At 37.9% G+C, this 18,015-nt stretch overlaps 1 protein-coding gene across 2 annotated transcripts; it reads right to left on the bottom strand.

The window, feature by feature from the left end:
• Positions 1-533: 533 nt before the first annotated feature.
• On the bottom strand, positions 534-16,881 carry LOC144643712 (protein henna-like). 2 transcript variants are annotated; one of them, XM_078503043.1, is made up of 14 exons: positions 16,762-16,881; positions 16,502-16,600; positions 15,349-15,520; positions 11,258-11,346; positions 10,746-10,813; positions 10,244-10,294; positions 9,333-9,431; positions 6,759-6,805; positions 5,929-6,064; positions 4,057-4,126; positions 3,497-3,553; positions 2,792-2,887; positions 1,674-1,807; positions 534-1,221 (listed from the first exon to the last, which is right to left on the bottom strand). In XM_078503043.1, the coding sequence occupies exons 1-14, from the start codon at positions 16,825-16,827 to the stop codon at positions 1,062-1,064; spliced, it is 1,344 nt and encodes a 447-aa protein (XP_078359169.1). In that variant the 5' UTR covers positions 16,828-16,881; the 3' UTR covers positions 534-1,061. The 2 variants fall into 2 exon arrangements, with proteins under 2 accessions (XP_078359169.1, XP_078359170.1); XM_078503044.1 differs by lacking the exons at positions 15,349-15,520; positions 16,502-16,600; positions 16,762-16,881 and adding an exon at positions 13,165-13,453.
• Positions 16,882-18,015: the final 1,134 nt, after the last annotated feature.

Here is an 18,015-nt window from a genome sequence, read left to right as displayed (position 1 = left end):
TATCCAGCGGTCCCCTGCGAATCAAACGAACTACTTGGAACAAATCAACAGTATATGCCACATAGGAGCACAATGGACGAGGCCTATCTCCAACAGGCCATCCAGTGTCAGGTTTGGTAAATAAGCGAAACGAGCCGACGAGGAAAAGGGAGAAGCCACGAGCCAAGCGGCCCACACTGCCGGAGCTTATCCCGGTTTCGGTAGCATTTAGCTGCTAGGAATATTTCTTCTCCCCCCTGAATGGGATGCTAGTCCATTGCAGGGTCCCCCCCCCCAGCATTATGTCGCCGGTACCCATTTATACACCTGGATGGAGAGAGGCACTATGAGAGTAAAGTGTCTTGCCCAAGAACACAACACAAGTGACCCCGGCCGGGGCTCGAACTCGGACCGCTCGATCTGGAGTCCGGCGCACTAACCATTAGGCCACCGCGCCTCCCACGAGGAAAAGGAGAAGGGAAAAAAACAACTGGGGACAGCAGGATAAGAACCTTACGTCACTCACTTTAAAGTAACATCACAAAATCACAGCGCGTTGTTAAACAGCAAAGCAGTTTAATTGTGTTCACCTTGCTCATTAAATACTATCACAAATTCAGGTTCTACATAAAAATAGCTTGTGTTATTGCATGGTTGATCCTGTTTAAATATCTTGATTTTAACAACACCGCGGCCTATTACAACTTTTTATATTCCAAAATAGGTCACCAGGCGAAAATTGTATTCTATTTTGACTATATTAAACTCCTCCTAATGGACAAATCCCTACAGCACACACGCTGAGTAAGTCTCTACCGTACTACAGACCCTTTCTTCATCCCTCTCCAAGATAAAAACACTTTTCTAAGCAGACAGTTTGTCCGAGTATGGCAAATTCAAAGGGAGCTGACTGTATTACTAAAAAACTACATTTTTTCTAAAGAAATTCAAGACTACTAAAAAGATTGTGAAAGAAGAGTGTTACTGCATGCAATAGTCTAGGCAGCTACACGTTTCTAAAACTGTCAGAATATTTGCTTCTTTCGCGGCTCTAAGGATCCATCCATCGCTTATTCCACATTCTACTCGTATTTGCTTAGCGCGTCGTGCAAGGTAGACACGTCACCTCTGATGTCATTGGCCAATTTCATTATCTGGTCCTTTGAATCCAGGACTTCCACAGACTGTGTGTAGGGGTTGTAACGAACCGAGAAAGGCCTGGGGATTTTGGCAGCAAACTCCCTGGAAGTAAACAAAAGCATAACCATGTGAAACAATACCTAGTAATTGATTCAATCAACAAGGTGATAATAAGGCCGTCATTTCCTGCTCTATATTGTTTTGAGGTTCTTTGTTGTCTCGATCGTTCTTTTTTTACGTCGCTCGTGAGTTGCACAGGGTTTTACACCGAAGATAAGCCATGAAAAGCTTATCAGCTTTCATCATTGACAGCCCAGGACCCGTAACGAACTACCTGCCCTACTGTCAATGATTTTTTCAGATGCAGAGCGCGACTTGATGCGTGTCAGAAGACGGAAAAAGTTCGATTGTAGCCGATTGTTCCTGATTGTAACCGAAGTCATCCCTTAGCTCGCATTCAGTACCAGTGACATGGGTGGAAATGGGAGCGAAAAGATTACTTGACGGGCAACAAGTCTATCAAGAACCTCAACGTTTGTAAGTTATCATGTTACCTGACTTTTTCCTTTGCAGACTGGAAACTGTCAGCCACAAAATACACCGGTTGATACTTGGTTATAGGATACTTTTGAACCGAAATCTTCTCCGGCTCGAAACACCTCTTCTCTGGCTCATCGGTCAAACAGTACTACAATAAAAAGCAATTAAAACATGTTACTGATATTTCCATCACATCTTACGAACGTAACCTTTGCTTAATTTTTTTTACCCATCTTATGCCTCCAACCCCTTTACATTCCCCCCCCCCCCCCCCATTGCATCACAATTCAACTGTTAACACATTTAAAAAAAAATCACTTTGTTTAAGTGCCAATGTAATTACCACTGCTGTACTAATTGAAGACACTAAATAAATAAACACTTTTTGTAAATGAAACATAAACGTTCTTGTAAAAAATCCCAACTAGCAGGGGGTTGACCAGTTGACTATTTACAGAGCATGGAGGAGTTGAATGCGGACTACTGAACACAAATCCATTTTGTCACAGGGAGGAGGATTTCAACCCGGTGGGACCTCCGGGTTACAAGTCCAGCGCCCTTACCACTAGGTCACGCTGCCTTCCTGTAACCTTTTAACCAAACAAGGAGGCCAATCAGGGCGTTAGAGCAGTTTTCAATTGAGCGTCGTAAAACCAAAACCAAAGTAATTAATCTAGCCAATCACAAAGAACACAGACAATACAGTAAACCAATTAGAACTCGTAGCAAATACATGTAGCTGGCAAGAAGCGCGGGAAAACGTGCGCGAGCGAGTCACGATTGGTTTTGGTTTTAGTTCTGATTGGCTGAGAAAGTGGCTTGAGATTTTTAAACCAATCACAACGCGTAGCAATGCAAAACCAAAGCAAACGCAATTAACTTTCGACACTCAAGTGAAAACCGCTCTATAAAAACTTTTTTTTAGGTATTGCGACCTAAAAAAGACCAACGCGTGTGCTCAGGTTTTAACTGTCCACAGCCTCTCTATTTTTCAACGCAAAAAAGCGAGAGAATCAGCGAGCGAAGTTTGCGCTGGCGTCCAGTTCTGTCGTCGTTCTTTCCCCGCGCTCGTTGATTGAAAAAATACGAAAAAATAGAGGGCTGTGAACAGTCTAGCTCAGGTTTAACTGACCTGCAATTCCCCAAAAGACGACAACAGTCCCGCTCCATAAGCCTTGACATTTCCTTCTTGTCTGCACAGTCCAAACTCAACAGTGAACCAGTACAGCTACAGAAAACAAACAAAGCAATCATGATCAAATCAATCAAGTGCTGCTTACTCAGCCGAATGCATATAAAACGCGGAGGATGGTGGGCGACATCCCTTACATATATGGACTTAAAAACGTCGCTGAATTAACCAGGAGTTTTGAAATAAAAAATGAGACTGAACTGTTTGTCCCAGTTGGAACGCAATTTTCCTCGGAAATCTAACTTTGCTTACTCATTTGCACTGCTTTTGCACCTATCACCTTTCAACTTTTGTATCGGATATTCTTCAAAGCCAATATCACAGACTTGAATGTAATCAGTACCAGGCCAAAGATTTTAATGATATTAAAAAAAAAACGTGTAATATGCACAGCATGACTTGACATCCCTGTTGAGAACATTTACAGATGAACGACCTCATGTGAAAGCGCTAACTTGTTGTTTTTTAAAGAAGAAATCCCACGTACTGCAGAGGTTGTCACGCTGTTAAGATAGGTCATACATGTTGCTTGGCAACTAGTCCGCCAACAACGGGAGCACAAGAGAGCATCATGGGTATTTAATTCGCAATCAAACTTGGTACTTAGTCTCCCACAACGGACTGCAAGTGTATGACAAGCCTTACCGTGGCCAGCTTTTCGATCCAGTCATCTGGAGCTCCTAAAGATGCCAGACCAATTTCCTGTTGAGAAATCAACGAACGCATCGGAATATGAACGAAGGGTCACCGACCCATGAAACTTCGCCTTTCTCACTCTCTCTTACATAGAGGATACACATATTAAAACTAAATGTAAAACCGTGAATCCAAAGAAATTGAAAAAAAAAAATTCTAAAAACCTATTTCAACATTCAAGTGAATTACAATAAAGTTATGATCAGCAGAGCTTGATTGCAATTGATTCGTGTCAGTTTTCAAGAGCAAGTTTAGACAAATTTGAAAGTACCCTGTGCAGTAAAATATGCAGCTAATGTGAGGTCTGGAGTCTCAGTTGCCAGTTAAAATTTCTGTGATTTCTCAGCTATCGGTAAATTCTGTAGATCTCAGATCTAATCTAATCGCAACACAAATAGTCTCTATCACAGCCGTTTTTGGAGTGTCACCCAACGCTTTCTATAAAGAAACTTGGCAGCGCTAAAACGGCGGCGAAGAAACTACAACACAAACAACTTTTCTAATCTTACTTGACTAAACTGCGCAAACTCAGGATCAGCGAAAAGAGGTACATGCCCAATAAGTTCGTGGACTATATCGCTAAAAAAGGGAAATAAAAAGAACTTTAGCTGTCAATTCTACTTTTACAAGCAGAGCCTCATAGGGAGGACGATTGCGTGACATGTCGGGGATGCAACAACTCTTCCCACAGCTAGCAGCAATGAGCAATTAAAGGCGACTGCATCTTTGCTGGCTGTGCAGACTAACGTTTGATAGAATTACTTGGAAATAAAATGGCGGTCACCCGTATCCTGCCCTGTATCCTCCTGTCTCGGTCGAGGACATGAAAGCAGAGTATGCACAAACCGTGATGACCGAAGCCGACAATACACGAAGTATTCATGAGAAATGCATGTTTTATTTTCAGTATTTTTTTTTAAGTTATTTGTAGTAATGAATGGAAAAACGTTTCGGTGTATTGCAGCTTACGTTGTTGTCATACTTTATTGACTCGGACGGTCTTCGAAAGCGGTAGAACCTGCAGTTTTCGTCGCGTGTAAAAAATTTCAGCAATTGGTTCATGAGGGAGGTAAACTTGGTGAGGCTGAATTTCAAGATTTTATCTTGAAACAGAAGATTGAACGTTTCTTTGAAGCCAAAAACGTTCAGGTTAAATCGCGAAATCTTCTTCTGTCATGACACAAAAGAGGTTATGATTCATGACTTAAAGATATTGGCCTGTTGGTAGGCTCGATTTCCGCCTCTCTGTTTGTAGACTCACAGTAGACTCACAGTATGGAAGTCTTTTTTCAGCTACTGTTCCTTGCAAAGTAACAATCGTACGCATATGGTATTATCAGCTTTGATGTTCAAATCGTTAGGAACCCGTCTACGGGCCCAGTGTCTTCACTCAATGTGGTTCATTTTTGTTTGTATGATGCAAAACAATTCTACAAAAGGCAAACCACTTTCATCATTATGCTAATGCTTGCCAAAAGACGGCACTTCAAAAATCTGCGGCATGATGACAAAATAGGTTGCAAGGAAAGAAAGCAGACATTTTCGCTAAGTCTGAAAATAACAAATTATCACTTAATCAGGAAGAGAAATTGCCAATTTTATGAAAATTATTGTTTCCCTTTGCGGTATGTTCCTGTTACCATTGAAGCGTAGCCTTCTACCACAGGGAGCCCAGACAAACTGTTTGTGTATGGGCTGTGCACATTTACATTTTTATAGAGAATGTAAATGTGCACAGCCCATACACAAACAGTTTGTCTGGGCCCCCTGTGCTTCTACGTGGAGGTTCTGTTGGCTCGTCAAGCAACCTTCGCTAGCCTCGCTTTCATGTGCTCGACCCAGACTTTTTGCGGATGTCCGCCGTTTTCTTTCCAGGTAGAGTGAAGGTTTTTTGACAAAAGTCTCTTAATTTTTTTCTTGTTATTGCCTTTACTTATTGTTGTTTAGTTGATAGGAAACATTTTCCTTTTCCTCATGATGTAACTACTTGATAATGTATTCACATTGTAACCAGAAATCATCTGTTGATAAATTTTCCAGGAAATTGCAATTGCTTACAAATTATCACCCTTACTTATTGCCGTAGTTAATTTCTGATACATCAAGCTGATATAGAAAGGTTGATAACATTTATAATGTTCTCTTGATCTAAGTGCTTGATAAGTAATGATACTGTAGGAAGAAATCAGGTGCTGATTACTTTTCCAGGAAATTACAATTACTTATTAATTATCATCTTTACTGATTGCTGTACTTAAATTGTGATACATCAAGCTGAAATGGGAAAGTTGATAATATTTGTAATGTGATCTTGATGCAGCACTGATACTGTTGAGAGAAACCAGGTGCTGATTATTTTTCCAGGAAATTTGATTACTTACGGTTCCGGTGTGTACATGGGCGTGGAGCCATGGCGGATATACTGCGTAGCGTGAAACACTCTGAAGGCAAGACCGGCCAGAAAGTCACGTGATGTCAGCAAACCCGCTACTGGCCTTAGACTGAACCCTGAACATTCTATAGAATAATTAACAACATGATTACTAAAATTAGTGAAAATGACCTTATAACTTGGTTAGTTTGGAGTTGGCTGTTTTCACAGGCTTTAAAAGGTTATTCTTGTATGTCCAAAACACCAATACTGTTGACTCTAACCAGGTCACATAATTATAGGTTTAATTAGCACCAGTAAAAGTCTTTGTGTCTTTTTTGTGTGTATGCCAGGACAGAGCTTCCAGTCTGTCAGTTAATTGGTTGGTCGGTCAGTTGGTCAGTCAGATGCAATTTTCTGTTCTAAGGGTTATTCTTTTTAGAGCAACTTATTTTCTATATGATCACTTTTTCATGGTGGGAAGCATGGTGTCCTTATGGTTTGTGATCTGGGTTCAAGCCCTGGCCAGGGCCATTGTCTTATGCTCTTGGGCACTCTCTTACAGCACCTCTCTCCACTGGTTACACGGCTACCGCTCAAATGCTGACAATAAACTTGCAATGGACTATCATCCCATCAGGAGGGGGGAGGGGAGGGGGTAGAAATAGAAAAATGGACATTTCATGCTATAGAAACGGCAGTCAAGTGTCCACTGCATGGGCTACTAGGCTCGAATGCAGACTTAACCACACTTCATGGTGCTTATAACAAAGTCAATGATTTTCCCGGAATATTAAATACCAGTAATATAGGGAAAAAAGTGCCTTAAGTACTGTATACCTTTTAAAAAATTGGACACTACATCCTGCTGTGGAATGTTACCCAGCCTATGCGTGCAAAGAACAACAGAACCATTGCTGAAACTACTGCATATAATTATTACATTATCAAAAACTAGCCATGGAATATTGCAATTCCTGAGTTTTGATTGGTTTACAGTCTATGGTATAATAATATGAGCTCATATACCATGGACCACAAATCTGGTAGGTTTATGCGTCAGCGAGAACAGCTAGGGAGCTCAAATATTGCAATTTTTTGGGTGTTTTTAATAAAACAATTATTCCACTCATGCTTGTTGGATATGAGATAGTTATAGCCTGCAACTCACATTCAATGTGCCTAGTCGGCTATCTACCATATCATATCCAACACACACTCATGGAATTATTGTTAAAAACTACATGCAGTGAAACTATGAAAACAGTCTGAAATGTAAAATATGAGAGGCACGCTGACTTATGGGCTGGACTCTGGATTGGGAGGCCAAGGTCCATGCCTTGACAACAACTGCTAACCATTTACTGTGGGAAGCACAGTGGCCTAAAGGTTAGCTGCAGGCTGGACTCTGGATTGAGCAGTCTGGGTTCGAGCCTGGGCTGGGTTCATTATGTCTTAGGCAAGACGCTTTACTCTTATAGAACTTTCCTCTCTCCATAAATGGGTTACTAGTGCCGAATTTAATGCTTGGGACTATTACCCTGTGATGGACTAGCATTCCATCCAGAGAGGAATAGAAATACCCCTGTTGCTCAATGCTACAGAGACTGAGATAAGCTCTGGCCTGATGGGCACCTTTGCAGACTATTTGACAGTTTTACTGGGCTGAAAGATTCACTGGGAGGGTGAAGTGTCTTGCCTAACAACACAAGTGCAATGGCCAGATGCCAACCCTGGTGTCCTGTGAATTCAGGGTTCAATGTACTTACTTCTTGGGAATGTTTATGAATGACACTGCATTTTGAGCATATTTATAGCGGAGCTCGCAAGGCGCCGAAGGCGCCTTGTGCGGAGCCCCATAGACAGGCAAATGGTATGAAAGAAGGAACACTATGGAAATGAGTTTTCATGGTCAACATGGATAGCGGCATGGTTCGCGGGCGCGTACGTACGGCGTACGGAGTCGCGCAAGATGGCCGCCATAGTTTGATGGTAGAAATAGTGAAGCAAGAAGGCCGTATAAAGGCGGCCGTATAAAGGCGGCCTTTAAAATTTAAAGAGGTTTGAAAAGAAAAACAAGAAGCAATGAAACAAAATGTGCCTGAAAATTACGTGTAGAAAGTAATCGACCGCCAAAAAAAAAGTGGACATTGAGAGCCATAATCGATCGATGACTTTCGTGTCTATTTGTAAGGCCAGCATCGTACATAAAGGAGCATTCGAAAGCTAAATCGGGTTGATAGAATAAACAAACCATTTTATTGCTACAGGGTAAAAAAAAAAAAAGAAAGAAGAAAAAGGAAAAAAGAAAAAAAAAACTTGACCCTCTGGAATTTGAACTCACGACCTCCGGATCCGCAGACTGGCACCTTACCGATTGAGCTAATCCGACAGACTCTGAAAATGCACGTTGAATATATCCTATATCAATGTAATAGATATTGTGGAGTCTACTAAACTGCTGCGAAACTATAACAGGATCGCGAAACTATTTTCTATTGCTAGAAAGCAGATAATTTACTGTACTCTGAAGTAATTTTTCGTGCCATGAGTAATGATTTTGCCCCGCTTTAAGATTATTATTTCTGTCGTACTGCTGACATTCGGTTTAACCGTGAGCTATTTAAATTTGTCTTGAACCTATAAACTGCCATAAACATTAGTACTTTGGCCGCTTATTCACTAGAATGAAAACATTGTAAGCTCCAGTGAAAATTAAAGAGGTTTGAAAAGAAAAACAAGAAGCAATGAAACAAAATGTGCCTGAAAATTACGTGTAGACTGAGTAATCGACCGCCAAAAAAGTGGACATTGAGAGCCATAATCGATCGATGACTTTCGTGTCTATCTGTAAAGCCAGCATCGTACATGAAGGAGCATTCGAAAGCTAAATCGGGTTGATATAATAAACAAACCATTTTATTGCTACGGGGTAAAAAAAAAAAGAAACAAAAAAGAAAAAAAAACTCGACCCTCTGGGACTTGAACTCACGACCTCCGGATCCGCAGACTGGCACCTTACCGATTGAGCTAATCCAACAGACTCTGCGTTACTCGTTGAATATATCCTATATCAATGTAACAGATATTGTGGAGTCTACTAAACTGCTGCGAAACTATTTTCTATTGCTAGAAAGCAGATAATTTACTGTACTCTAAAGTAATTTTTCGTGCCATGAGTAATGATTTTGCCCCGCTTTAAGATTATTATTTCTGTCGTACTGCTGACATTCGGTTTAACCGTGAGCTATTTAAATTTGTCTTGAACCTATAAACCGCCATAAACATTAGTACTTTGGCCGCTTATTCACTAGAATGAAAACATTGTAAGCTCCAGTGAAAATTAAATAAATGGGGAGATCCGCTTTTAGGCTTGCCTAAATCTATATATTTAATTCATAACAACAAACGTACCTGTAGCCACAGTTTTGCACCAATAGCGGCCACACATAATTGTGTTCACGACAAGCGTGAGTAGGGTACAGCTTGGTCAATTCAGTAAACACCAAATTCCTAAAGCATAATGACATAATTTTTAAAACTACACTATTGTCAGACCTTATGTGCCACGAGATGCGAGGAGGATACGTGATAGGTCAAGGTGATTGTCAAATTATGTAATGCTACCAAACATGTTCTCTATAATTTGTTGAAGGTTTGTCGCTGACTGTGTTTTTGATGTTATTTTCCAAGACGTTTCGGCTATTGCTTAAGCCTTCATCAGTTAAAAAAAAATCAAAGCTTTCACACGCGATTTAAAATAGCAGCATGTTAGCGCGCGCTTTAAAAATAACGTGTAAAAGTTTGAAACAAAAGAAAACGTGGCGCGAAACTCATGCGCGTGACAAGGACTTGTAAACCTCTGGGATGACAGCATGGTCGTTCCCAGAGTGCGGATCCTTAATGGACAACCAGGCTTCCAAAAAGAGTCGCTTGTGGTAGACCTTTCAGATTATATCAAATATAGAAATGCAAACTACAAAATTTTGGTTAATTTTAAAGGAGCTACGTCACTGCAAGTGCATCTTGTAAATATTGGCCGATTTTTTTTTCAAAGTTTGTCATTAGATTGGTAATCTGTTTTATAATTTTTTTCATTCATTGCAGTCCTTGTTTAGACTAATTAGTTCATAATGTGACATCACTGCTTTGGTGTTTTTGTATCATTCTGCGAAAACTGTTTTTTTTTTTTTTTAAGTTTCCATAATTTTCAGACAAAAGTCAGTGGTATAATTTTTTATATCAATATTAACAATATTAATACATTAAACAATATAATTATTTAATTAAAAAAATCATTTCTATTTTTAGATTTTATCCCTTACCACGTCTTGATCTCATCTTTTGTGTACTCAACTCGTGGGATAGGCTCACCACTGCAATAACATTTAAGAAATAATATTATAAAATGTTTTACTTATTTAAGTCCCAAATTGGAAATAATTCTCTTTAGTTTTCCTGAAGTGTACTTTAGTACGTATAACAAATTAAGTCGATGGCTCTGAGCATGACAGAACAAAGACTTCTGAATTATCACTGAAAACCATACAGACTTCCTATCAGTTTTGAAGGTGACCAAAGACTTTTGAACATCAAGATTACTTGACGATATTTCCCAAAAATCAGTGGAGACTTCTGAAAATCATCAGAGAGACATAGAGTCACCAAAGATCCCCCTACCTGGATCTTTGAAGATTACTCACTAGTCATTAAGGTTTTAAAATTAAAAAATCTGTTGTAAAACTGAACTTTAATCAAAGGAGGTTTCACCATGTAAATTATGTTAATTAATTGTTTCATGATTCAACATGCATATGGTATACATACTGCTTATAGTTGATTGCAATGTCGGCAAATTCCTTTCTGCGGGCTCGGTACACTGGGTCTGTGAAGCCCTTAAAGAAACACACTTCTATAAGCTCATTTAAAACAGGTCACAATCTTTCAATCTTTACCACAAGGTATTAATTAGTTTTTATATAAAATTGGGAATATCTTCTGAAAGGCTACAAAGCTGCCCAAGCTCCAACAATATGAGAACTTAGGTCAAAAATATAAATTTTACAAAATACATAAATAGGTGATGCTAGTGCAAAAAATGCTTGTTATCTATTGTGTTGACAGTTGATGTTATTCATCAATTTGGGAGATTCTCGTATTCTTGTTCTTTAATTAGAAAAAGTTACACAGCACAATTTGGTATTCTGAACCTTGTGTTTAGAACAGTACACTGTAGCTAAGTTATACATTAAATTCACACTGGTACAAAGCAATCGGCATAAATTAACTCTATAACTATTCATTGGCAAAAATAATATGGAAATGTAATATCTATTTACTGGATGGTCAGAATCCAGCTCAGCTCCATAGCTCAAAACTCTGTTAGCGAATTTGTCCAGGTCAGCAATCTTGCGTGGAAACCATGGCACTAAAAAGGGAACAACCAAGATAAAAATCACTTAATATTAATATTAACTACTATTTTTAAAAATGCATCCTCCATGTGGCTACATGCAGCATTGTGAGCTTTTAGAAAATATCCATAGCCACCCCTTAGAAACCCATTGGAAATTCTGATGGGGTCGGGGGTCTCAAAAGGCAAAATTTTTAGAGAAAAGTATTCACGCTAAGCTAGAATTTTCCAGGGGGTTGGGTTCAAACCAAAAAATCTTCCGTAGGGGTGTACGGATACTTTCTGGAACAATACATTTTCTTTATGTGGGCCATTTATTAACAATCTGGCAGTATCTTACAAGCACTTTGAAAGACCAATTTATTGTTAAGAGATCTTTCAAGAACTCAAAAGAAATTTAACAGTTTAATTATTTCCTGTAGTACATTATGTCTACCACAGGTAGCCCAAGCTACAAATGTGAATGGCTACCTGTGTGTCTACTGGTGGAGTTAGAACAGCGAGTGTTGGTGATGGTTCTCCATAAGATAGAACTGTAGGACTCAGAAGATATTGCAATGCTTGAATTTAAAGCTAAGTTAAGATTTGATAAGTCAAGCTTTTACCAATGTGTCGATCTGCCAAAGGCAGTTAGTAATCAACCCATGGTTCAATCCTTAGACATCATAGTTTGTACTAGACTCCCAGAATGTGGGGAATGCAATACATGTACTGTAAAATTCTGGTTATAAGGCCTGGGCTTATACAGTCAACTCTCGCCTTGCGGTCACCCGGCTATTGCGGACACTCGCTATTAAGGACAAAATCCAGATCCCCGGCGAATAATGTTTGGCTGGAAATGACTCCGGCTATTACGGACTCTCGCTATTGCGGACACTAAACGACGCCCCGAGCGTGTCCGCTTTAATGAGAGTTGACTGTACATGTAACTTTGTAAGGGGTTTTGTATGGGTAGATAAGCAAAGCGGCTTATATCTGGGGGGCTTATAAACGGAATAAAAAAAAACACATAATAAGGCAACATTTAACCCTGTTCAGTACTGTCATCCGGCAGAGTGGGGCTTATATCCGGGGGGGGGGGGGGACTTATAACTGGATGCATTTTTTTTGTTTCCAGGTAGGTGGGCCCATAACCAGGGGGGCTTATATTTGTAATTACATTGCAAGAACAAAGAAAAGAAATTGCAATAGCTATATATGACAGTTCCCAGCGGTTTGACATTGCATTGTTTAAAACTGATGTGTTGACCTTTTCACCTCGTTGGCACGCATAGCTTCTAAACAAAAGAGTATTTTTTCGCAGGCTCAACTGCAATAACAGCTATTGCCTTGGGAATCACAAAACAAAACAATGTAAGCAGTCCATCGGTTGGAAGCAATTAACTTTAAAATATTTATATTAATTGCCATGGTTCAAAGTTTGTAAAACTGTTCAGAGCTTGGTTTTATATATAAGTATTTAACGCATGTGCACCTCTTAGAGGAATTAAATTAGGCTACTGAAAATTATAATAAATTATTATAATAATTATAATACTACCACTTACATAATAATAAGAAGAATAACTAGAAGTGATTGTGAATTAAAAACCGTATCAGTACCACCACTTTGTCAGAATAATTTGTTATGTCACACTATGACACAACTGATCATGATTATAGAATAATATTTACTTGAAATTAAAATGTTGCCAGTTGTTACATGTATGTAATACATATCAGTGATTGTGAATTAACTTTTTTATATGTGGATCTGGTGACGAAAATAACTGCCTGATCTAAAATTGTCTTAAATCAAAACATAATCAAAACTTTTACCAACCACCAACTTACCATCAGCCATATCTGATGAGTTGCAATGGTAGCACGACAACAAATTAGATGTACACAAGAAAAATCAAAAGATAGATTAGAAAATTAATATAATTATTTACCAGAACTGCTGCAATTGATCCCGTTATAATTTTCACCCACAAGCATGCATGCAAACTGTATGAACAACCAGAAAGACTTTGTGCAAGTACATGCTTTACATGTGTACATCAATTGTGCTGGTGAATTCAATTTACGTTACATTAGATGACATTAGTTAATTAGTATTGCAGATGCCTGCATGCTGTGCAATTTTTTTTCCTATAGGTGAACCTTCAGGCTTGAAATTTTATTAATAAAATATTAATTAAGATTAATATTAGTCTCCTATAGCTAACAGTTAATAATTTCCACATTTTGTTCCTAATGTTAGATCTGAGAATTTGCTTATACATGCCTTGATCAAGACAGACAATTCCCTAGTTTATGAGTTTCTTCTTCCCATGACATGCTATTTGCTTGACAATAATTTCTGATATAATTTATTTGTAAAAATATATCGCCAATAAATAAATATTCTTAATAGAACATTAACTCTGCTTACAAAAATGTGAACTTGCATTTATCACCATACAACATTTTCTTATTAATTTTTCTCAAAGGCGTCCATTTATTTAGACTGTATTTTCCAAAAGTTGCATAATTTTATCAATTACACAAAGTTTAATATGTAGCTTTTGTATGAAAAAAATGCTATGTAACTGTTTAAATCAGTTATGTCCAAGTTATTGTATTACAGAAGCCATTTAAAAATAAAACAATTAATAGTATAACCTTTTAGTTCACATAATATCTAGGTTCCAGGGAGCTTCCCCAAGGATACAGAACTAAAATGTTTTTAATATTTTTAATTAGTTTATTATGCTAATAAATTTGGTACTTTTTTGTATACAGTTAGAACTCTCTGTTTAGTGTTGTTGATAGTAGCAACATGTTTGGAGGTTTTGGTTGAATTAAGTAAGCTTTCATTAAAGTTACTTTATAATTCTAAATTAATATCACAAACCTTAATAAAAAAAAAACATGAACCTTATTTGTCAATAACACATTGCACAGGCAGCTCTGCAGTTACAAGGTGCATGGTGCATAATGTGCAGGAGTGTGCATGGTCAAACGACCAGGTGAATTATAAAAAACAATTTATAATCATTTTGACAGTGAGACATATACAAAGGTTTGCAATATGCAGAAATAGACATATACCTGTAACAGACCCTGGTTATTAATCAAAATTTCAAACCATGTCCTTTGGGCATGTTTTGTTTTTCTACAATATCACTGATTTTTGACCCTTGTCAAAAATTCAGCTAAAAGGTCCCCTGAGGTAAGCATTGTTTATAGGTAAACAGAACATAATTAAAATTAAATTATTTATTTCATTAAATAAACTGTGCAGGTGGTGAAAATACACTAAATCAAAATTTTTTAACAAAATAAATGATAGTATAAAGTCTTAACTTATTAAAAAATCAATTATGGGAAATAAGTATAAAAAAACCTTCATAATTAAAAAGCTGAAAAATCACAGGGTTTATTTATTTTATCTCATGACAAAACTAAATTCTGGGAAAGTGTCAATTCTGGCCTGTAACTCTGAAGTGTTCCAAAAAAGGAAGAGGTCTTGGGATAAAAACCAACAGGGTAAACTACAATAATATTATACCAGACAAAACAATTGCAAATTGATAGAAAAATTTCAATTGTTAAATGAGGCTCAGTATCTATTGAGCTGTTAGAATTCCTTATAATTTGATACCTCGTATCTAAACCTTATCTGGAACACTGCTATTAATCTTCAATGTAGATCTGCTATCTTTAAGATAGCAGGAGTAGTAAGCCAGCATATTCAAATAGACGTTCAAGTGCAAGAGCAAGTATCACAATATGACTTTTAAACCTAGCTATAGTGTGCATACCCAAGATTCATGTAATCATGTGTCACGCCAACATTGTTTGTTTCCAGAACCTTGTGTTTTCCTGGTTTGTGACAAGAAGAAGCAGAAGTGCTCTGGAAACAATTGGTTTGGAAGAAGAAAGTTATACTCAAACTTGCTCTTGTACTTGGAGCTTAAGGACCCAACAGAGTTTTGCTGTACATATTATTATCAGTCCAAAAAGAAAAGGTCAAGAAGATGTCACACATACCACCTCCATCTTCTGAATGCAGAGTTATCGACAAAGCTTGTTTTTCCAAAGCATCCTTGAACTTTTGAAGCTTTTCTCCTTGGAGTTCTTCGCAGTCCACAATGAAATCGTACTCTGTCTTGGAACGTTTGGATGGGCGAGATTCAATATGTGACATGTTAACTTTGTGATCCTGTGAATAGTGAAGTAAAGAAAAAGTAGTTGTGTGAAAATTTACCAGTTCTATACATGTATACTCCCATGGTCAGTTTTGACCCTGGGCAGAAGGATTATTATTATTTTTTATACAACAGATATTTTCTTTCTAACCACTACAAGAAGCAATGTACATAAGACATGCTTGTCAGTTGTAAATAGTATAGCAAAATCAAGCCAAATATGAACTACTTCCAACCCTAAATTGAACAAAAAGTTGGATGGGATAGTGTGTGTGTGTGTGTGTGTGGGGGGGGGGGGGGGGGCAATATAAATGATTTTTAGAACTGCACTTAAACTTTGCAAGACAAGTTGCTAAAAAATATGGCAAAGTGACCATTTAATAAGGTGGAAAAATGAAACAAATTTGTTTTATTAAAAACAGGATCAGGATTTAAACGTAAACTTATCAAAGATTTTATAGATTCTTAATCCTAGTTAATTAATTTTAAGTATGAATATCATCTTAGAGTTTTTAAGTAGTTTTAAATTATTATTGTATTTATTGCATTGTCTTTGAAAAGCCTCTAGGGAGAAAGTCAATTAAGTATGTATTGTATTTTATACCATGCCATAGAAAATACAGCCAATCAGAATACAGGAAAGCCGTTGTATATTCGACGGTATTCAACCCAACCTTCCCATAGTGCGCTGCGACTGTATTCTCGACGAAATTTAGTAAGCGTATTTTCTATGGCATGGTATAAAATAGTTACACAACACTTTCTCGTGGTATACTATGGAATATCCCACTTGTCACTTGTATTTTCTTGGCATACACACTCGCCTAAAGGCTCGTGTGTATACCGAGAAATACAAGTGACTCGTGGGATATTCCATGGTATACCACTCGAGAGCGTTGCATAACTAGTATGTATTGTATTGATTTGAGAGGCCCAGCAACACCAACCCCACCCCCATAATTCCAAAGGTAATAATTGGCTAACATTTGCAGTACCTCGAAAAGTTTAAGAGCTCTGGCCAGAGATCCAACTTCCTCTTTTAGTGCAAACACAATAGATGTGTGCTTCTTGTCTCCATTTTCAGCCTGATGTTTCTGCGTAAAAACAGCAGTAATTTACACAAATAGTCTAGCCACTACACGTATTACATGGACGATCGCCGAAGAATTTACGGTCTTTTCTCTCAAACAAATAGCACAAAACCAACTCAGCTGCTTAGCATTCATTTTTGACAAGATATTAAATTCAAATTTACCTTTCGATTGCTTGCATCTTCGCTCGTATCAAAGTGTTTTCTTTTTCCCGCTACCCCGGCGTCCATATTGGCTGCTGTTGATCAAAAGAGCCTACAAAGAACTGCGCAATACTTATCACGTGATTGAATGGCATTGTTACAAAGGGGGGCGTATTCGGAGGTGTGGTTCCCAGTCCTCTGTACTGTCGTGACGCAACATGAATGGTTCTCTGAGCCAAAAAAACAATAACAGCTGCTACAGATGGCCAGTAGAATTACAAACTTTCTTCGAGAGCTGCTACACTCTGCCTGGTGCATAACATTTTATTTATTTTTTCACGTGGAAATGAGTTTGAGCTGAAAGACATTGAATGAGGAAGTAAAACCCATAATTTCTACATGGAAGGTTGTATACCGGGACTCATTTTTAAAATGCCATGGGTGAAAGGCAATTCAGAAATTGCTTATTGGATAGCAAGGATATCAGACGCCCTTGGAGTAGTGCTTCACTACTGATCATGAACGATAATAATGAATAATAATGACTTTAAATTTTAAAAGTGTAAATAAAAATACATAACAGATGAGAAGGGGGGGGCGTTTTTTTTAACCAAAAAAAGTTGTTATTATTATATTATTATTAATATTCAATAAAAGCTGGCTTGTCAGAAATTTAAAAAAAAGTTGGCCAAAAAAAAAGTGTTACATTATATCAAAACACTGACCCAACAACTCCTTCATGGCGTTAATAAAAAACATAATGAAACTTCAACGTTGTGTAGATACCGTAGTCAACTTATCAGGAAAATGACATAAATATACATATATTCAGCGTTGCCTCTCATACCTGTTTTACAATGAGTCCTGGTCCTGGAATTTAATTTGATTTACAAGACAATGAAGATGCAAGGAAATCCCATTTCTACATTAAGGCTGTGTACCTGGACTCTTTTTGAAACTGAGAAGGCAACTTGGAAAATTTGCTTATTTAGAATTTAGTGGTGCCTAGGGAGGGGCAGGGGATATTTTCTGTGGAGATACTGATTAGCTCTGGGGAAATGAGAAGAATTCAATGAAAGCTAACGAAGAACAACTCATAGGCGTAGGCCTAGGTGTTGGAACCAGTAATCTTTTGTAACAAAACAATTTTTGGCTGTACTGTTCCTTTGTGACAAACTTTAAGACTAACAAGTGGAGACACAAGTTGGACCAGCATTTTTTCAAATATTTTCTATTATGGTGCTGGTTAGAACTCTATTAAAGGGTCTGTTCATT

The sequence above is a fragment of the Oculina patagonica genome, chromosome 2 (genome assembly GCF_052425735.1).
Source record: "Oculina patagonica isolate OP01 chromosome 2, crgOcupat, whole genome shotgun sequence".
Taxonomy (NCBI): Eukaryota; Metazoa; Cnidaria; class Anthozoa; order Scleractinia; family Oculinidae; genus Oculina; species Oculina patagonica.
This window is presented reverse-complemented; position numbering and strand designations above follow the sequence as displayed.

Bases quoted from the DNA above. Each gene is read 5' to 3' on its own strand.
- LOC144643712 (XM_078503043.1), bottom strand. From the start codon at position 16,827: ATGGACGCCGGGGTAGCGGGAAAAAGAAAACACTTTGATACGAGCGAA. The intron at 10,814-11,257 runs GTAAATAGATAT...TGTTTCTTTAAG, and splicing joins AGCTGGATTCTGACCATCCA to GGCTTCACAGACCCAGTGTA. The intron at 9,432-10,243 runs GTAAGGGATAAA...ATTATGCTTTAG, and splicing joins AAAGATGAGATCAAGACGTG to GAATTTGGTGTTTACTGAAT.